The sequence below is a fragment of the Aquarana catesbeiana genome, linkage group LG04, assembly GCF_042186555.1.
Source record: "Aquarana catesbeiana isolate 2022-GZ linkage group LG04, ASM4218655v1, whole genome shotgun sequence".
Taxonomy (NCBI): Eukaryota; Metazoa; Chordata; class Amphibia; order Anura; family Ranidae; genus Aquarana; species Aquarana catesbeiana.
The window spans coordinates 132,564,455-132,587,431 of record NC_133327.1 but is presented as its reverse complement, the minus strand read 5'-3'; the positions used below and the strand labels follow the sequence as shown (position 1 = coordinate 132,587,431).

The following is a 22,977-nucleotide window of genomic DNA, read 5'->3' as shown; positions in this document are numbered from 1 at the left end:
AAATTTAACATTAGTAAACCACCGGGACCAGATGGCTTGCACCCGAGGGTACTGAGGGAACTCAGTCAAGTAATTGCCAGACCATTGTTCCTAAATTTTACTGACAGTCTACTGACTGGAATGGTACCAGCTGATTGGAGAAAAGCCAATGTAGCATCAATATTTAAAAAGGGCCCAAAATACATCCCTGGGAATTACAGACCAGTTAGCCTAACATCAATAGTATGTAAACTCTTGAAGGGGATGGTATCATTAGCAGTAATCAGCATGGATTCATGAAGAATTGTTCTTGCCAAACCAATCTATTAGGAGGTGAGTTGCCATCTAGATAAAGGAGGGCCCATAGACGTGGTGTATCCGGATTTTGAAAAATCATTTAACACAGTTCCCCATAAACATTTACCGTACAAAATAAGGTCTGTTGGCATGGACCATAGGGTGAGTACGTGGATTGAAAACTGGCTACAAGGGTGAGTTCAGAGGGTGGAGATAAATGGGGAGTACTTGGAATGGTCAGGGGTGGGCAGTGGGGTCCCCCAGGGTTCTGTGCTGGGACCAATCCTATTTAATTTGTTCATAAACGACCTGGAGGATGGGGTAAACAGTTCAATCTCTGTATTTGTAGGAGATACTAAGCTAAATAAGGCAATAACTTCTCCGCAGGATGTGGAAACCTTGCAAAAAAGATCTGAACAAATTAATGGGGTGGGCAACTACATGGCAAATGAGGTTCAATGTAGAAAAATGTAAAATATGAATGCAATCTATACATTGGGGGGAGAACCTCTGGGGGAATCTAGAATGGAAAAGGACCTGGTGGTCCTAGTAGATGATAGGCTCAGCAATGGCATGCATTGCCAAGCTGCTGCTAACAAAGCAAACAGAATATTGGCATGCATTAAAAGGGGATAAACTCCAGAGATAAAACGATAATTTTATCGTTATCTAGGTGGTCCAGCCGCACCTAGAGTATGCTGTCCAGTTCTTGGCACCAGTCCTCAGGAAGGATGTACTGGAAATGGAGCGAGTACAAAGAAGGGCAACAAAGCTAATAAAGGGTCTGGAGGATATTAGTTATGAGAAAAGGTTGTGAGCACTGAACTTATTCTCTCTGGAGAAGAGACGCTTGAGAGGGGATATGATTTCAATATACAAATACCATACTGGTGACCCCACAATAGAGATAAAACTTTTTTGCAGAAGGGAGATTAACAAGACTTGTGGCCACTCATTAAAATTAGAAGAAAAGAGGTTTAACCTTAAACTACGTAGAGGGTTCTTTACTGTAAGAGCGGCAAGGATGTGGAATTCCCTTCCACAGGCGGAGGTCTCAGCGGGGGGGCATTGATAGTTTCAAGAAACTATTAGATAAGCACCTGAACGACCGCAACATACAGGGATATATGATGTAATACCGACATATAATCACACACATGGGTTGGACTTGATGGACTTGTGTCTTTTTTCAACCTCACCAATGTAACTATGTGAAGAGAAGAAAAAACTGTTGATCTGAGTTGTATTGTGTCCTGTGCGCACTTCCTGTGTTATTTAAAACGGCCCTTCTAGGTCTTATAGTGGACTACGGAATGATTAGCCTTCATGCTGTAAAGAGTGGGGTTGGCTGAGTAGTTTAGCATCCCTCACTCTACACAAATATTGTGTTGTCATCCCACAACACACTTTTCTGCAGTTGCAGGGTCTTTAGAGTGATAGAACACATAAAATGGCCAGATATTGCAGAGATGTACAATATATGTTTCTTTTTTTTATTATGCCTTGACATACATTTTAGGTTGTATCTGGAAGGTTGTGAGCTGCCTAGGCTGTTTTTTATCAAAAGAGCACTAAAGATCCAATTTGTGTATCCCAGCAGAGCCAACGGGCTGTGACAGGACCACCTACAAGAACTGGTCTCTTTCTCTTCCCAGCCGCAGGTACCCATGCCATGCCTGGGGAGGAGAGAAATTGGGGAGTAGAGAAACTGGAGGAGGAACAGTGCTGGGAGAAGGCTGCCCACAGCCTGGAGAGGAGAATAGGGGAACTGTGACTGGCTGTAGGCACAGCCGGAGGAGGAGCAGCCCACCCCCCAGCTTTGGAAGCTGCAGGGACTGGTGGGAAATGTAGTCTCCAAAAAAGGAAGTGCTGTACAGAGGAGAGTGTGTGGGGCTACTAGTCCTAGTAGCTGGGCAGCTGCAGGAGGAGGAAAAGGATGGGAAACTCAGACTCCAGAACAGTTTTACCCATGGAGAGCCAGGGGAAGTTTCTAGTTTGCTGCTGAGTGCCAATGCTCCCTGTGTCAATAGATCGGGACTGAATGGTTGTACCTGCCAGAGACCACTGAGCCAGAGGTACTGAGCGTGCCCAGGGGACTGTACCTTGGAACAGAGGGACAGAGCAAGCTGTGCGAGAGGACATCTGCACTCAGAAGGTCTGTAGCTTTGTCCAGGAATGCTACATCCATGTTCGGAGCTGCTGCCATTGCCCTCAGAAACCTCAGGAGGCAGCCTGAAATTGAGTCCAGTGTGCCAGATGCCCATGAGAGGGAGGAGACTCCAACCTTCACAGTGGTGAGAGGCCGTTGGCCACCATCCTTATTATGCTCCAATTTAAGGGACAACAGTACCCAATTTGAGACCCCCAGGGGTTTGTTTTGAGGATTACTCCTCCTTTCTTTGGGATTAAAAAAAATATATTCAAGAGTGCTCTAATGCTGTCTTGGGCCCCATGGTTTGCCACCAGCAGATATACCACTGTGGCCAGTGGGGGGAAAAAGAGGGACTGTGACTTTTAGCTCCTGAGTGTAAATAATCTAAATGTAGTGCTCCCCAATATGCCAGGGCCTGTAAGGTGTAGACTTTGCCCCCCCTTTAGCCACATTTTGGGTACCCTGTGAAAATAGGTTTGACAATATACAGTTTGTAAATTATTATTATTGCATATGCTATTTGCAATGGTTCATTGTCACCGTTAATTGGTTTGCTGGGCATGCCACCAAAATAAACATAACTTCTTTCAGCCTTGGTATGTCAGAAAGTGTGGTGCTGCCTAGAGGGTCATTGTCAATGAGAACAGAGGATTCGAACAACCATGGTTCCTCTGGAGATAGCACTACATTTATATTTTCATTCCTAAAATATAATTTTTCTGCACAAACTGTTGCATATGAAACCTAACAGGGGACTTTAATAATATAAATAAATAACTATGCCAAGAATGCATTTAGTTAGCATAGAAATTGCTGCGGAAGGCTGACAGAATAGTAGCGAAACAGAGTCGTGGCATTGCCCTTTAATATTTACATAAAATCACATACATTGTAAATGATAGAAAAATGTTATCACTTAATACGAACAAATTCCCAATATACTATGTAGTGATTAAAATTATGAAATCATTGTTCATAGATTAGTGTCAAATCAATTACACTAGCATTATGATGGCCATCACTCACCTGTACTTCATCCCACTGAAGAGTTGTCACCTTTTGTCCCACACGTGGTCTCCATGTTGGAAGTACCATTACAGCTGGAGATTGAGGAGCTTCTATTGTGGGCTCTAAAGTGGTCTGCTGAAATTCTGGCATTTCGGTGATAGTGGTTTCCGTGGTGTCCAGTAGTAGGGAGTCACAGTTCATCCCTGTAAACCCATCTTTGCAGATACACAAGTAACCATCCCCGTGGACACTGCAGTTTCCATGGATGCAAGGATTCTCTTCACATGGATCCCCGACAAACTAGAGGAAAAAATAGATCAAGCAAGTTATCATTAAAATAACATAATTCTCCAAATATACTCAGCAGATGCTTTTTCTCTTGAAAAAACTGTCTGAACAGGATTTAACATGCACTAATATTTGCATTATCAATATATTGTGTCACCCTAAAAAGATTCTCTGATGATACCCATAAACTGCAAATGTAGAGCTTACATGCTAGTAAGTGATCAATGTGAAATTGACCATTCAAAATAGTTTTAGGTATTGTATAGCCTGGATGGTTGATGCAACTGCACATATAGCATGTCTGATCTAGGGGTGCAGTAAAAGTAAGTCAGGTGGCATACAGTCAACACACCTTCATTTTATCTCCTCCAGCTAGTTCTCCCCATTTTTCTGTCTCTCCCCACTGACACTGGCTACGTATAAGTCACGGACAGTCTATGACAGAGAAGAAGGGAACCCTTTCCCCCTTGACACTTGGAGCACTTCTTTTTCACAAGTCACAACCCGGAGTTGTAGTTAGTCTGATTGAAAAAAAGCACAAGTCCATCCAGTCCAACATCTGACATTACTTCTGGGTAGTGTGGAGGCGGTGAAGGAGTGGACAAGGAACTCTATTTCCCTGCATGTCTACATGGCTGTTGCAAAAAGCACATGTATTAGGCCAGTGTCTCTCAAAATGTTTAGTCATAGCACCCTCTAAAAGTATGCAAATTCCTCAGGCACCCCAGTTTTAAACTGTATTTATTGGGCTGGAGGACACTGACATTTGCACTGCATGATGATGTCATCCTCTCTTTGATGCCACATGCTGAAGTCCCCTTTCCACATGAGGTTCCCCCTTCACATCGTAGTCCCTGCATTATATCAACATAAGCCCCTTTCACATCAGTGTTCCCCATTTCATCAGAACCCCCAATTACATCGGGGGGGGGGTTAGAATCCCTGACAGGTTAAGTAAGTAAGTTAGCAAAAGTCCACAGATTGACAGTTGTCACCAAAACAAGATATAAAGAGAAATATTTTACTATGGTAAAGTGTTTGGGATATTAACCATCAAAGATTGAATTTCCCATTGCTTTGGGAAGATATTGTGCCTAAGGGAAATCTCCCAAAGGAGGACACATACAGCAAATTAAAACCTAACTCAGGTTCTAACCTTTTTCGACTCTAGACAAGAGTTTGTCTGGAGTTTCATTTGGCACTATTTGGATCTACCAGCAAATCAGTTACTTTTAGTGAAAGGTCTGATAAAGGAGGAATGCAGCAGGTTGCCTGACCTTGAAAGGTGAAGTCTAGCAAACAATTATTCAAGCCGTCAGTAGTAAAACTAAATCCTGACTTGGAGGGCCCACCAACACTATGACGATCCTGCGTGGGGATTTGGACACATATGCACGAAGCGTTTTGCATGGCTAAGGGTATGGAAACACAGTATACATATTCAAGTACATTTCATTGTTGTTGCTATCAAATAGTTTCAAGTGATCTTAGTCTTTTTGGTAACTGTCTGCCAAATCAGTTTTGCTTATAAATATAAAAAAATAAAAAATAAATCTATCTCTGTCTCTAATGCTTCATTCACACTGGCATATGCATGCTTTCTGCCTGGAACGCAGACTCTTGCTGGCAGAGTTAGCAGAAGATCCTTGTGCAAATACGCACCTAAAGTAATCTTGTTTAGTTTAATTAATTTAATTCGTCTGATGACTTTATGTGTTGGAAGAGCAACAGCATGTAATGTAAAGTAGCTTTTTATATTGTGATCTATATGTATATATATATATATATATATATATATATATATATATATATATATATATATATATATATATATATATGCATTATACCTTTCTATCCAGCAGGTGAAACTGGTGAAACTGCAGTGTTATATAGTGTATTCAATGGTAATGTAATAAGAGGAAGTGTTTGCTTTCCTCTCTGTGCACTTGTTTGTTGTTCTCTTCCTGTTTCTGTCTCCATGTAAAGACATGTTCTGATATTTCTCCATGAAAGTAAAGCCATATTACTGCATCCAAGAAGCTTCCAGTGCTTATATCAATACTCTGCACAACAGGTTATGGGTCCCAGGCACCCAGCAGCAAATCATCAGCACCCAGGCACTGGAAAGAGAGTACTGTATACAAGCTACGGAAAGATGGCAAGTGCTTCAGATGTGAAGTTTGCAATTGTAAAGCTGAACAATGCCAATTACCAGCTGTGGAAGTTTAAACTAAAAGTGTTCTTCACCAAGGATGACTGGTGACAAGTGGTGAATACAGACAGACCCACAAACGAGAGACAAAGGAATGGGATAGGAAAGATAGGCAGGCAAAAGTGATTATAAGCTTGCTAGTGGAAGATGACCAGCTTATCCACATAACAACAGAGAAAACGGCCAAAGGTATGTGGACCCCATTACAAAAGCTGCATGAGCGTTCAAGTCTAAACAGTAAGCTGCTCCATGATGACAAAGCTCTTAAAAAACACAAAGGCACAAAGCACAACAAAGAAAGCAGAGCCTGTTTTCTCTGTAAAAGGACCGGTCAGTTAAAAAAGGATTGTTCTATCTGGAAAGCCGAGCAGCGAAAGCTAAAGCTAGCCACAAAAGAGCGAGTCAAAGCAACCACAAAGGAAACTGCAGACACATCATGGAGTGGCACCTTTAAAGTGACACAGAGAGGCAAGCCACATGGCTAGTGCATAGACTCAGGAGCAACAAGCCACATGACTAGCGATAAGACCTTCTTCACAAACATTGATAACAGTGCAAAAGACAAAGTTTTCCTAGCAAAAGGGAAAAGCATCACTGCCAAAGGTAAAGGCCAGGGCTTCCTGAACTGCATTACACCACAAGACAAGTGGTGTAATGGCAAGTGGTGTAAGGCTCAAGCACAGTATCCTTGTAAAGAAAGTGCTGTATGTTCCAGAACTAGAAGGCAGCCTTCTATCATTTTCATTTTCTATCTTTTCAGTCTTGCAAACCACGGTCTCACAGTTAACTTCCAGGGTGATGAGTGCACAATTCACAATAATAAGCAATTCCTCGCAAATGGAAAACTGGATGATCACCTATACAGGCTCATCACCACAGACCAGCAAGCCAATATAGTCTCTAATGACCTACACAGCGAATGTATTCACTTATGGCCAGGGGCGTTGCTAGGTGGCAAAAAAACCAGGGGCTTCAGCCCGAAGTCCGAGCCCAACACCAGGGGGGTAGTACCTACTTGACACGCACTGACCTACCTGACACTGACCTACCTGACATACACTGACATACGCTGACCTACCTGACATACACTAACCTACCTGACATACACTAACCTGCACTGACCTACCTGACACACAATGACCTACCTGACCTACCTGACACACAATGCCCTACCTGACCTACACTGACCTACCTGCCACACACTGACCTACACTGACCTACCTGACCTACACTGACCTACGCTGACACACACTGATCTACCTGACCTACACTAACCTACACTGACCTACCTGACCTACACTGACCTACACTGACCTACAATAACCTACCTGACCAGACTTCAGGTGTCCTCCTGCAGCTCAGCGGCGCACCCATCACACAGTAGAGTAGACTCCAGGCAGTCAGAGCCATGATGAGGAGAGGAGAGCCACCCGCCCGAGCGTTGAGTGGGGTCGGGATCTTCTCACAGTGGCACGGCGGCCATATTGTAATTCTCGCCTTCTGGAGCCTGCAGCGCCTATGATGGACGTCACACGTCCCTTGGTCTCCGCTTTGGACCACTGGGACATCCATCAGCGCTGCAGGCTCCAGAAGGCGGGACCTGCTATTACACTCGACCACGCTTGGGTCAGATCGCTCCCCGCTCATCGGTGGTGCCCTCGGGGCTAATAATAGAACTGTGCCCACCCGAGACATGGGGCTTTTTGGGGACCCACTCGGGGCTTCAGCCACCATCAGCCCCCCCCGCCGACGCCATTGCTTATGATACAGGACATTATAAAGAGAGGCTTATCAGAAGATTTGACAATAATGTCTTGCAAAATGCTCATGAAATGCTAATGCTGTATTGAAGCAAAAGCCACATACGCCCCCCTTTCCACAGGCATCTCAAAGAAAAACTACACACCCCCTGCATTTCATACACAGTGACGTGTGCGGTCCAATGAAAACTCCCACATCAGGCGGGAACAGATATCTACTGACTTTCATTGATGATTATTCCAGGTACACAACTACTTATCTGAGAAACTTCAAGAGTTTATTGACATGTCCAGCAACAAATTCCAATGCAAACCAGGAATAATACACACTGACAATGGAGGAGAGTACATAAGGAAAGAAGTGGCCTCATATCTGAAGAGACTAGGAATAGTACACCAGACAACCACACCATACACTCCTGAACAAAACGATGTAGCAGAAAGGAAAAATCACACTCTTATAGAAATGGCCAGATGCATGTTGTCGGATGCCAAGCTACCTCACAAGTACTGTGGAGAAGCAGTCATGACTGCAACCTACCTACAGAACAGTCTACCCTCAAGAACCATTAAAAGTACTGTGACATGGATCAAAGCCTAACATGGGGCACATTAGAGTGTTTGGATGTAAAGCATATGCCTATATTCCACGTGAGAAGTGATCCAAGCTGGAGAACAGAGCCATTGGGGGCATTCTAGTAGGCTACAGCGGGCAAACAAAGAGTTACAGAATCCTACACTCAAAGACTGAAAAAGTGACAATAAGTCATAGTGCTAATTTTGATAAAAAGCCCATCACCACAAACACCAATCTCTGAAAGCTTTGAAGTAAATATGCCCAAAAACCAGAAGAAAAGGTCAATCAAAGCGAACCTGTGCAGGAGTCTGAACAAGAGGTGGAACTCACAATGCTTAAATCAAGTTCCCCACCAGATCCTGCTGAACTGCCTGAAGTCAGAAGATTCACTTGGACTACAAAGGGGATACCACCCCGCAATCTATCATACACTTTCAAAACACATAGGATACTTGAACCATCATCCTGGGAAGATATAGAAAAACTGCCAAAACGTGAAGCCAATAAATGGAGAAAAGCAGCAGAAGAATTAAAGTCACTTCAAAAAAATAAAACCTGGACACTGACAAAACTCCCTCCTAACCACAAAACTTTAGGAAGTAAGTGGACTTTCAAATAAAGTCAGATGCAGAAGGGAATATCCACAAATACAAAAACAGACTAGTTGCCAAGGGCTACTCCCAGAAATTCAGTAAATATTATGATGAAATTTTCGCTCTCGTTTCGCTCTCCACTTTCAGAGCGCTTCTTAGCGTTGCAGCCGGGAAGGCATGCAAGTCAAACACCTAGACATTAAAACTGCTTTCCTATATGGAGACATTAGTGAAGATCTCTACATGGAGCAACCACCAAGGTTTGAGCAAGGAGACAACCTTGTGTGTAAACTTCACAAGAGCATCTACGGTCTTCAAGTATGTGGAATGAGAAATTGAATGAAATGCTTACAAGAGAGGGATTCTCAAGAAGTAAAGCAGACCCCTGGCTCTACTCCAATAATCAAGAAGACAGATGGATATATATCCTTATCTATGTTGATGACATAATAACTTGTTTTGAACAAGAAGGAGGTTTTTAAATCAAAGAACTAGGGAACATTAGCTACTATCTGGGAATCCAAATAGAGAGAGAAGAAAATAGAAGTTATCTTCTCAGAAAATCTCTGATATCCCAGAACAATTCCATATGCAAGATGCAAAGGAAGTGACAAATCCTATGGAATAAGTATCTAAAGAGCAATGAAGCAGAAAACTACCCAACAATGACATGTATCGCAGAGCAATCAGTAAGCTGCTATATGTTGCTACGGTGACAAGAACAGACATAACCTCAACAGTGGGCATACTATGCAGGAAAGTCTCAGCTCCCTAACAGCGTAACTGGAACGCAGTAAAAAGAGTCGTACAGTACCTCAAAGGAACAATTCGGATGAAGTTACGGTTACCAGCAACATCAAATCCAAAACTGGTAAGATACATGGATGCTGATTGGGCTGGGGACTGCACAGACCGCAAATCCACAAGTAGATTCACCTTCCAGTATGGGAAAGGAACCATAAGTAGGGCTAGTTGAAAGAAACTTTCGCTCTATCTTCAACTGAAGCAGAGTACATTGCAGCAGCACACGCATGCCAAGAAGCGATATGGATTTGTCAACTTTTTGTGGACATTGAGGTAGACATGTGAAAACCAATTCCCATTTTTGAAGAAAACCAGGGATGTATAAAGCTTATGCAATCAGAAAGGGTCAATCCTAGAACCAAACATATCAACGTCAAGTATCACCCACCGAGGGACAATCAAGAGCAAGGTGTTATTGACATTCAATACTGCCTGTCAGAGGAGATGACTGCCGATGCACTCACCAAACCTTTGTTGAAGGAACGTCATAGTTATTTCCAGAAGAAGCTGAATATAATTTGACAAAGCACATGCCGTTGAGAAGGGGTGTTGGAAGAGCAACACCATGTAATGTAAAGTAGCTTTTTATATTGTGAACTATATATATATATGTGTAGCACTAACTCACGGTGGAGTTTCTGATTTAAAGTGGGCTGTTTCCGTCACCTTATTACCTGTAATTTCACCAATACCGGGTCTAGGGGTCCCCGTTGAGCTTACTATCAGACAATGTAGGCACCAGTCACTTGAGTATTTTTCCAATGCTTTAATGGGAGATAACTGGAAGAAGTAGCAGGAAAGAGGTAGAAGGAGAGTTGCAGGGAAGTTCAAATACCTTTTCTTGGAGTAGCATCAAGGAATTTAAATCTTTAGAATGAATGTATCCTCAGAGGATTAAATCTCTGCCCACCCAGATAGGTCTCGCTCACTAACCTAGCAGCCGGAACACAGCACGAACAAAAGTCTCTGCCACAGACTTGAATGAAACAAACTCGTACGATCCTCTGCCACAGGATGTAGTAGTTTTCGATGAACCGCAAACACAGTACCAGAACCTTTAAGCCGACCCGGCAGTACTTGTGCGGTAGTGTAGTTTAGGATATGTCCTCCAATCGAGTCACCTGGCCCTTCTTAAGACCAGCCTTGCATGGTCTCTTCCAAGATGGGTCCTCCCCTGGATCTTCCCGATTGTCCGGCTTCTTCCCACAGGACAGACAGCGCAGGACCATCCCAGCTATAGCAGGCCCCAGACAGGCTTCTGGGTCCGCCCGCACGGCTGAAGCAACGCAACCCTCCAGCCCAGAGGGCTACGGGATAGAACTCACTGACACATACTTCTAAGCCAGGAGGGCCACGAGGCAAAAAGACTCCCTGAAATATGGCGTCTGTCCCATAAATACCCTCTCCCAGAATGCAACTCGGAGGACCACCTCCACCGAGTTATCTCCAGGACAGAAGAGCATCCATACACTTCAGCTTGTTGCTTTCCAACACTGACCTATGATGACAACAAGACCCACAGGCACAATGTGGAACTGCACGCAACACAGCCAAGCTGGAACATTGGCTAATTTAACATTGATTGAATCTGAACTATGTACAGAGCAGATGACCCACTAAATTTACCTATAAGCGGTAGATTGAAAAATCTGCCAGCGCTACACATGCATTATATCTTTCTATCTAGCAGGTGGCACTGCAATGTTATAATGTGTATTCTATGGTAATATAATAAGAGGAAGTGTTTGCTTTCCTCTCTGTGCACTTGTTTGTTGTTCTCTTCCTGTTTCTGTCTCCATGATGTAAAGACATGTTCTGATATTTCTCCATGAAAGTAAAGCCATATTACTGCATCCAAGAAGCTTCCAGTGCTTACATCAATACTCTGCACAATATTATGTGTATGCACTTTTGCCTGCATTTACATTTGCGTTTATACACATCTACACACACATAAACGTGTATAATCCTCAGATACAGTATGTATGCCCTTGGATGCAGCTGTCTCCTACATTTTTTGTACACTGCTAAACAGGGTGGATTTGATTTAAATCAAGTTGATTTAAATCACAATTTAAATCATGATTTAAATCACAAGTAAAAAGGTTTGATTTAAATCATAATTTTTAAAGGGTAATTGTCCTCTCTGTCCCACAGAGGCTCCTCCTCTGACCCGCTGTTGACTCACCGACAGTCCCATTTACTTCAATGGGATGGCTGGTGATGTGGCAGTGACACAAGTGAGGGACGTGGCGGCAGCAGGTGAGTGGATGCCCGCTAATAGGCGTTGCCATGATAGATCTGAAATGACAGCTGCTCTTTAAATGTAAAGTACTTGTTCTTGCTGGTAGAATCTTTAATATTTGCAAACAAAATAAAGGTTCCCTATTTAGAATAATAAGCTGTCAGGTTAGTAAAACAGTGATATCAGAACCAATTTTAGGTTAATCAAACATAGTTAGAGAACTACTCATGTTCTTTTATTTAATTAAAACAATAACATTGCCAGTGCATGTTATCTCAGCTTGCAGAGCTTGGATTCATTGAATGAGTTTACCAAAAATGTAAATATTGCAGAATATACAGCCTCATGCTGCATAAGTAAGCTCCATTTCATGCTGAATAAACTAAATTATTATTGTATCTTAAATAGAAAACTTTAGATAGATTTTTACTCCAAAGCATTTTATTAAAATGATCTTGATTAAAAAAAAAAAAAAAAAAAAATCGGATTTAAATCAAACAAGTTTGATTGAAATAAAAAAAAATCTTTTGTAATTTTTTTTTTTTTTTAAATCGTCGATTTTTATCCACCCTGCTGCAAAACTTGGCGCTCCTATTCATTTGTAGAGGCAGTTGTTTGCATGGCCACATTGATTCCTATAATGATACATTTATTGTGTACAAAACTATATGCTGTATGCATCTACATGCAACATTTTGAATGATCCCTAAGCACAAAAAGGGACTGTCTGCTACAGTAAACCACAGCACTTTGTGGTGCTTATTTGTAATTGTAAAACAAACAAAACTACCATAGTCGAAACATTCAACTGTAATTACCCCAGCTACAACCGCTAATAACACCCTAGTCACTCCATTCTTAGATGTAAATATGGCAGAACCTTAAAAGATGAATTGATCAGAATCTGTGTTTAGAGTATAGTGACAATGCCGCCATCAAAACTATGCCGATATCCACAGCCCCTGTACAGTTCCAGCTATTAAAGAGAACCTCTAAATAAAATATACCACTTTCCACTCTACCACAGTTTTGAAGATCACTGAGAGTGTTGGAAGAATTGAGAATGTTCTCTGAGGAACACTTGTAACTAACAAAAATCTGCCTGCAATGATAGGAAAAAGAAAGAGCAATGCTGCAAATGGTTGAGAGGATTTCTCCAATAAATGGAAGCTACTGGCAGAGAAAGCATCTGATATGAAAAAGGTTTGTCATTCGGTGAATGTGAGCACCCATCCCCTCCCCGAACACCAATATACGTCCTCTTCCTAATGACTAACATAAATTGTGCTGCCATTCCCCCTCCACATGGAGATCCCAAAGGAGTTTTTTACTTGGCTGAAACTAATTGACTCAATCTTTTCCTTTCCCCATCCTGCACAGGCATGAGTCTTCTTGAATATTATATCTTCCCTTTGGTTCTTTCTCTTTTGGAGGCTGTGAAACAGTTTAGCTATGGTAAGTGTTTTCTGAGATGCGTGTGTTGGAGGCACTTATAAAAATTGTTGGAGCTAACATCAAAAGAAAGTTTTGAAAGATTCATTTATGTAGAAATGAACTCTCCACTCCCCCCCCCCACCCCCCAAACAATATAAACTGCAGATTTGTGGGCTTTGTTTACTTTTTTAAATGTTTTATCCAGCCACACCTAGGTGAGAATGGTGTTCAGCTTCTTCTGCAGCTTCCTGAGATATCCCCAGGAGGTATATCCCGGGAGGCTGCATGAATTGGGCTCACACAGCGGCCGTGGGCAGCGCTGGCATGCACCATCAGGAGCCAGCTGCTTGAACTCCGAAGACACAGTCAGCTCACGATCACTATAAAGAACCAAGATAGCTGTGCATGTCCCGGTGTGTGAAGACTGAACAGTGGATTGCAGCAGGACAATGCTGGATCTGCTGGGCAAGTGAGTACGTGAATTGAAGACAAGCCATCATAACAGGTAAAGGGGATATAAAAAAAAACACGTACATTGTAATTTTTGGCGCTGCTCCAAATTTTTAAAGAATAATTTCAAGCAAAATAAATCACTTAGTAATCTGCTAACACTGTGTAGGAAAATGTAAAACATAAAGCCAACTCAGTTTGCTATAATCTTTAGGATTTTTAGGATTAGGATTTTTCAGGATAATCAGGTTAATGTTTCTCCAAAATAAGACAGGCGCAAAATTTTATGAAATACATCTTTTTAATACATGCACATTTCACAGTGTTTTATCCTTTTAAAAATGCTGCAAATGTAGAAAATACCTGTTGATCTGCCAGTGAGCACCTAATGTTTTTGTTTGGGCTGACAATGAAGTGCCACTGCTGCACTGAAATTTTGGGTGGGGTTGTCGACTGAACAAACTACCCAATACAGGCATGCTGTGTGTTTGCACAGTGTCCTGTCTGTACCTCTAAATGCACAGTCAAAGAATGCAAACTGACCACACAAGCACAGATGAGCTTCTGTGCTTTATGTGGTCAGTTTATAACAAGGAAGAAAGGTGACTGGAAGGATCAATCAAGTACTTCAGAAGGAAGAAGTACATGAAAATGATAGAGACTGTGATTTATAAAACACACATATGGGAACACACACATAGAAAATTTTTTTTAGGGGAACATACACTTTAAGTCTAATATCAAAGAATCAGACATACAAAAAGTAAAAGGATTGGGACTTTATAAATGCTGAAACCCCCTCTTAGAATATTTATCCATACAGTGTCATAAAATTAAAAATAATATATAATTTTATTATATACCATGTAATACCAGGTCTTTCTTTGAAGGTACTTTAGAAAGCGGCAGCTATGTGTCCAGCTGGGACTCTGCGGTAGTTGTGAATAGATCATCAGTGGCACCCCTTTTGTTGGACATAAGACTAAGACTCCTTGTATACCATCTTTATCACTGGGACTTGTATATACCTCAAACACAAGTTTTCTTAGTGCCTTTCTTTATAACCTTTGGATTCAATAGCCTGGACTGCTACCCCCTATGTGGTAGACTGAACCCGTGGCCCCTTGGTGAGGCTCCTCTGTCTGGCCTGTATGTCCGCCCAGCATGTGTCTCTAGGCACCCAGTCCTGTGCCTGACCGCTCTGGCAGGAATGTGTAACGCCTTCAGTGGCTCTCCTAAAGTCAATATATACTCATTCAACTCTATTGTATCATTCCCCTCCAAGCCCCTGAAGCAGCCAACAAGGCCAAACGTGTCGGGTTGTGTATTTCCTCCCTCATGTGATATATTGCCCTGTGCATAGTGATCTCATTTCTATACATGGGTGCAATTTACACCATTTCCTGGGAAGGAATTACTATGGGGGTTATTTACGAAAGGCAACTCCACTTTGCACTACAAGTGCACTTGGAAGTGCAGTCGCTTTAAATCTGAGGGGTAGATCTGAAATGAGGGGAAGCTCTGCTGATTTTATCATCCAATCATGTGCAAGCTAAAATGCTGTCTTTTATTTTCCTTGTGTGTCCCCCTTGGATCTACAGTGACTGCACTTCCAAGTGCACTTGCAGTGCAAAAGTGGACTTGCCTTTAGTAAATAACCCCCTATGTCTATTGAGGGGGCTTGTGTTATTACAACAAGTTGTGATAAATATTTCATGTTTTTAAAGGATGTTTATTTTTCGAATAGACACATTTTATATGGTATATAATAAAATGTATTTTTAAATTTATGACGTTGTATGAATAATTACTATAAGAGGAGATTTCAGCACTTATAAAGTCCCAATTCTTTTTCTGTATGTCTTTACTTGGGAATGGGGTGCTGATTTTCAACTGAGTTCATGTAAATGTTGACAAATATCAAAGAATCGGAACTGGAATGGAGGAGGAAGCCTTCCAATGGGGACACCAATTCTAGTGACAAATAGGGATTCCATCATTTTGGAAAGATTTCCTCTTACTTCCTGTTTGACTATGAGACAAGAAGTGAAGGGAAATCTCCCCAATGGGGATCTACCTTAACATGTACTATGAAAACATGGAACATAGCATAATACTTGTTATCCTTGATTCCCACCCAGTAAGCAAAAGGCAGCTAACCAGTAACCCTGTCTCATACAGAACTTGCTCTCAGCTCCAGCTATAAAGGCAAAGTATCAAAAAGCTGGGGGGGGGGGGGGGGGGCAGAGCCCCTCCGGCCCCAAAACACCCACCCCCAAGGTTGAGGGCATGTGGCCTGGTATGGTTCAGGAGGGGAAGGGGCACTTGCTTGTCTCCTCCCTTTCCTGGCCTGCCAGGTTGCAAGTTCGGATAAGGGTCTGGTATGAATTTTGGGGGGAAACCCACGTCATTTTTTTAAAATTTATTTTGGCGAGGGGTTCCCCTTTTAATCCATACCAGACCCAAAGAGCCTGGTATGAATGGGGGGACCCCCACACTGTTTTTTTAACATTTTTCTAGTGCCGGTAATATTTTTTTTTTCATTCAGCTGTCAGTGAGGAAACCCGTTAACAGCTGATAGCTCATCCATTGTTAAGGACGCCATGGCTGGCTTCCTGGCCCACTTCTTAACACAACAAAGCTTTACCCAATCAGGGCTTATAATGCACTGTGCATCGTGCCTCATGCAAATTCGGGTGTTCTCCGCATGGGCGAACAGGCGATGTTCGGGCCGAACCTTTGCTCTGCTCGAACTGGTCGCCCAACTCTAGTGATCACTAACGCCACTAACACTGACTACTTGGATCCATCTCCTGTTAATAATAAATATGGAGATTACTGCTGAAATAAGATATTAGCCACCCTGATTTTCTGGGTGCCTTGACTCAAACATAAAACAGATTACCATGGCTTGGCTGAGCCTTCCCTCTGATATTTATACATGGCCAGTCGTTGGACAATGGACAATACAAAATGGACAATGGACAAAACGAAAATCTATTTAAAGGGTAAGATCACCTTTACCAAAAAACTTCCTATGCAGATAAGGGGTGTCCGTATATAAAACCAAGCTGTGCTGCTTTGACTAAAGTTGAATACTGCCCTTGCTAAAAGTGTAGGACATTCACGCACCTCTTGAAGCCTGACAGGAAAAGTCCCAGGATGTAGCTAAGGATGTTACTAAAAGCGCGCCAGCTTTTATTATTTACTTTCACCATCACAGGAGTAAGCTCTCAATCTCTGAGCTCAGAACTAGGGCATCAGGGGAGAGAAAGTGCATGTGAGAGGGAGTTTAAATCAGAAAAGAGCTCACTCATGTGACGGTGAAAGTAAACAGTAACAGCTGGGCCAATCTTAGCAACATCCTGGGAGTTTTCCAGTCAGGCTTCATGAGGTAAGTAGATGGCCTACACCTATAGCAAAGGCAGTGTGCAATTTTAGCCAAATCTTCTGTACCGTTTGTTTTTATCTACATCCCTTATCTGCATAGGCAGTTTTTTCAGTCAAAGATGAACTATGCCTTTGGGGAGTTCTGACTGCACTTTCTTCACTTGTTCCAGTTTAGTAAATCAGAAAAGATTGGAGTCAAGGACTGCCATGCAAAAAGTATTTTTCAGAAGGAAATCATCAATAGCAGCCCACATATTTCTGAATTGCAGTTTAGCTTTCAGAAGTGACTTGTTGACCCACATTCTTATACTGATTTCCTTCGAAGCCAGAACTCTGTGAATCACCTTGATGTTGTCACCCCTTTGTAGCATTATGCTGGTTTGTTCACAATTTAATCTCTGTGAGCTGTACAGCTTCTCTTTGTCATCTCAGCACCTTTCTAACTCTGATAGGGATTTCAATTCATGACTGCATTCATTGCTTTTCACTTTAATGTTTAATCTGTATCATGCAGAATTAAAACTTGTTATGTGTATATAATTTTACCACCCAGCCATATATCTGTCACTGGCTGCTATTCAGTAATTGTTTCTGAGTTTATATCTTCATTTAAATTGCCTATTAAATTATATGTTGCAGTTATGCTAATCCAGCATTGCATATCTTTACAATCTGTTTGCAGATATAACTTTCTGGGTGATCACCAGCTAGCTAGGGGCAGATTAGCAACTGCAGCCAATTTAAATATCTTATGTAGCCAAATGAAACTAAATTTGTTTTAATTGTTTAATTTCGTTATTCTCAAATTAAAAACCTGGACAACACAATGATCGTAATTCACTGGTGAATCCACAATACCTTTCTCTATTATAGAAAACTGCTGGTAACATAGAAGGTCCGAAGACATGAGGAATGGTGTACAGAGCATCTGAGGTGCTTTTACTATGCATGTACATTTACTTATATGGAGGAATAAAAATAAAGCCCAAACTGAACATGCAAAAAACTCCCTGATAGACCAGGAGATACTTATCTGTCTTTGCACACCAGGACCTGAAGCAACACTCCTTTTCTGTGATAACAGTACAAGTACAGTATTCTCATGTTTGCTTCTGCATAAAGGAATAAAGTATCAGGCCCGCATGCAGGCAACATTAAGCGACGTACACACGATCAGATTTTCGGACGACCTGTTTGTTGCATGCTAGTCTTATGTTGAAAGCGAAGAGGTTACTCACCATACGAAAATTCTCGTATGACAGAATACAACTTCAGAAGTGACGTAATGTGTTGAATAGTTTTGTATGCATTCTTTCATTTCTGAGCATGCAGAGTCTTGCTCTTATGATTTTTTTTGTACGAAAACAGTACTGAATAAAAGAAAATCGCACGTTGAGTTCACGTACAACAAAAATTTTATAGTCTGCACATCCAGCTTTTGTCGGACGAAAAAACCGGAATCGGCTGTCGAAAGCACCGTACTAACGATCTGAAAGTTGGCAGATCGTTCATCGGATGAAATTTTTCTTCTGATTTTCGTATTGACATGTAGGAAAATTTCTCTTTACAATAACAAGCTCCACCACCCACCAAGGTTGCCTCCATGAATATCATAAATGGCATGGCTGTGACATCAAGTCGATGTTTTTTGGCCAGTCTACCTACACAGGGGACCCTGGAGGCAGCAATGGGGTGAGGAGGACTAAGTGGGGTGCATTAATTTACTATACCAATAACTGGGTTTTCGAAGAATAAACTGCTGTTAGCTGTTTTTGTTTTTTTGGGGTTTTTTTTTTCAAACTAACCATGTATGTCCAACTTTAGAGAGTTGTCACATTGGAGGATTTTCCCTTACCTCTTGCTCTAGTGACAACTCCAACATTTTGGATTTTACCTAACTTATTTCTCAGTGACAATAGTCACTACAGTTACAAGATTAGGATGTTTCTACAAGTGGCGCATTCCTGCTGAACTTGGCAAAATTCAAACAAAGAGTGGCCCTGCAAGCACCATCCAGCTTGACAAAAGTCACCTGAAAAATCTACGGAGCCAGGTGGAAAATTGTTGGCTCAACAGTGCCTGCAATCTATCTAATCTAATGCAGTCACTGTTCTGGTATTTAGACAGTCGTGGGTGCTGTAGATGTCTGAATACAATAGCTAGTAGGGGGAGATTCTGTGATCTACAATGTCACAGAGATTCACAGAGTCACCGAGATTGTGCCCAGGTGCAATCAGATCACTGACCCAGAGCGGAAGTAGAGGGTATAATGGAGTTGTTCCATTGCACTTGTAACAGTGTATATAGTGTAAAAAAACCCTAAAGAGTCTTACATACACATTAGAACTTGATAAATGCATTTGTATTTTAAGACTAACTAATAAACCCAAAATGTGAAAAAAAAAACATACAAGTTTTATACAAGAATATATTTAAAGTTATACCTGGAAATAAATATAGCTGCTGACAAATACATAACTGAAGTTTTATTTTATTCAAATCTGTATACATACAGTGCCTTGAAAAAATATTCATACCCCTTGAAATTTTCCACATTTTGTCTAGTTATAACCAAAAACGTAAATGTATTTTACTAGGATTTTAGGTGATAAACCAACACATTTTTGGAACATAATTGTGAAGTGGAAGGAAAATGATAAATGGTTTTCAAATTTTTTTACAAATAAATATCTGAAAAGTGTGGCGTGCATTTGTATTCAGCCTCCTTTACTCTGATACCCCTAACTAAAATCTAGTGGAACCAATTGCCTTTAAAAGTCACCTAATTAATATGTAGAGTCTACCTGTGTGTAATTTAATCTCAGTATAAATACAGTTGTTCTGTGAACCCCTCAGAGGTATGTTAGAGAACCTCAGTGAACAAACAGCATCATAAAGGCCAATGAACACACCAGACAGGTCAGTGATAAAGTTGTGGAGAAGTGTAGCCTCCTTGACGGTATTCCCGAGTGTGGCTCGGGGTTAAATTTCAGCACCATTAGCGGTAACCCCAAGCCACACTCGGGATTGCATTGCAGGATCCTGGTGTGGTATACTTACCTCGTCCCCAGGATCCTGCGATGTCCCCCCGCAGTGTCTGTGGGCTTTGTCCTCCTCCGAAGCCTCTCTGTGCCAGGCTCCATTCCCTGCGAGCGTCGCGATGCACAGGGGTGGAGCCTGGCGGCAAATTCAAAAAATGTGAAAATCATAACACATACAGTACTGTAATCTTACAGATTACAGTACTGTATGAAATTATTTCACATCCCTTTTGTCCCCAGTGCTTTGTCCAATGCCCTGCATGCAGTTTTATATTATATATACTGTTCTTTCTGCCTGGAAACTTGAGATTGTCCATAGCAACCAAAAAGTGTCCCTTTACATCAAAATTGGCTTTAGACCAGCTAGAAAACAGCGATAATAAATTAAATCCGAAATAATCATACAGCCAGGGAGGTTAAAGCAGGGTTAGGTTATAAAAAAAAAATCACAAACTTTGAACATCTCATGGAGCACTGTTCAATCCATCATCCGAAAATGGAAAAAGTATGGCAGAGTAACTGCAAACTTACCAAGACATGGCCGTCCACCTAAACTGACAGGCCGAGTAAGGAGAACGTTAATCAGAGAACCAGCCAAGAGGCCCGTGGTAACTTTGGAGGAGCTGCAGAGATCCACAGCTCAGGTGGGAAAATCTGTCCACAAGACAACTATTAGTTGTGCGCTCCACAAATCTGGCCTTTTTAGAAGAGTGGCAAGAAGAGAGCCATTGTTGAAAGAAAGCCATAAGAAGTCCCATTTGCAGTTTGCGAGAAACCATGTGGGGGACACAGCAAACATGTAGAAGAAGGTGCTCTGGTCAGATGAGACCAAAACTGAACTTTTTGGCCTAAAAGAAAAATGCTATGTGTGACAGAAAACTAACACTGCACATCACCCTGAACACACCATCCGCACTGTGAAAGATGGTAGTGGCAGCATCATGTTGTGGGGATGCTTTTCTTCAGCAGGGACAGGGAAGCTGGTCAGAGTTGATGGGTGGAGCCAAATACAGGGCAATCCTAGAAGAAAACCTGTAATGCCGCGTACACACAATCGGACATTCCGACAAAAAAATTCTGCATTTATTTCCGACCGGTGTTGGCTCAAACTTGTCTTGCATACACACGGTGGCACAAATGTTTTCGGAAATTCCAAACGTCAAGAATGCGGTGACGTACAACACGTAGGACGAGCCGAGAAAAATAAAGTTCAATAGCCAGTGCGGCTCTTCTGCTTGATTCGGAGCATGCGTGGAATTTTGTGCGTCAGAATTGTGTACACACGATCGGAATTTGGATTTTGTTGTCGGAAAATTTGAGAACCAGCTCCCAAATTTTTGTTGTCAGAAATTCTGATAACAAATGTCTGATGGAGCCTACACATGGTCAGAATTATCGACAACAAGCTCACATCAAACATTTGTTGTCGGAAATTCCGACCGTGTGTACGCGGCATTATAGTCTGCAAAAGACTTGAGACTGGAGCGGAGCAGGACAACAACCCTAAACATACAGCCAGAGCTACAATGGAATGGTTTAGATCAAAGCATATTAATGTGTTAGAATGGCCCAGTCAAATTCCAGACCTAAATTCAATTAAGAATCTGTGGCAAGAATTGAAAATTGCTGTTCACAGACGCTCTCTATTCAGTCTGACAGAGCTTGAGCTATTTTGCAAAGAATGGACAAAAAGTTCACTCTCTACTAGATGTGCAAAGCTGATAGAGACATCCCCAAAAAGACTTGCAGCTGTAATTGCAGCGAAAGGTGGTTCTACAAAATATTGACTCAGGGGGGCTGATTACAAATGCACGCTGCACTTTTCACATATTTATTTGTGAAAAAATTGGAAAAACATTTATCATTTCCTTCCACTTCACAATTATGTGCCACTTTGTGTTGGTCTATGACAAAAAAAAACAATAAAATACATTTCCGCTTTTGATTGTAACATGACAAAATGTGGAAAATTTTAAGAGGTATGAATACTTTTTCAAGGCACTGTGCCTTTTTCATGAAACCCTTGGTTCGTTGTGACATTATGAGTAGGGTGACCAGATGCCTCCGGTTTCTCAGGAAAGTCCCTGATTTTAGGGGGCTATTCCCAGGAAAGAAAAAGGGCTCTCTGTTTTTGTCCCTGGTTAAAATAATGTATTCTTGATTTCTTTCCAGCTTTAATACCCATCTTTAATAATGCCATCCCCACCCTAAGCAGTTGGGTGGTCCCGAATGCTACAGAGAGCGTTGCTCACATAATGACATGATGCTAGTTCCTTGATACATTGGCTTGATGACACCCTGGGCTCACCAGAAGCAGGATGAATGACAATGGGTGTTAATAAACCCAGAAGAGGTTCTGGATTTCAGAGTGGTGTGTTTGTAGGAGACAGCATCGTAAATGGGGTAAGTTTTGGATCACAAGCTGCTTTTTTAATGTTAACTGCACAGCAATGATTTTTTTATTTTTCTTTAAAGCATAAAGTCACCTTTTTAGAAAAAAATGAAAAGATAAATTACCATTGTACACCTTCACCAACCCCCTCCCTGTTGTACTTACCTCCATGGGGGATAAGCTGTCAGTTTAAAACAATAAAGAAAGTCTGGGCTAATAAAACCGAAAACCTAAACAGACTAAATTTAACCAACTAGCATTCAGGATTGATATATAAATCCACCAATCATAAGCGATAAATATAATGCAAGTGCTGCATTATATTTATTGCTAATGAGCTATCATTGTCCACACA

The 22,977-nt window shown here is 41.7% G+C and overlaps 1 protein-coding gene across 1 annotated transcript in view; it reads right to left on the bottom strand.

Moving 5' to 3' along the window:
- The window catches only part of DNER (delta/notch like EGF repeat containing), a 360,320-nt gene that overhangs the window by 161,192 nt on the left and 176,151 nt on the right, over positions 1-22,977 (bottom strand). Inside the window, exon 2 of the mRNA XM_073625661.1 lies at positions 3,455-3,736. Coding sequence (XP_073481762.1) covers positions 3,455-3,736 — 282 coding nt within the window. The remainder of the gene's footprint in view (positions 1-3,454; positions 3,737-22,977) is intronic.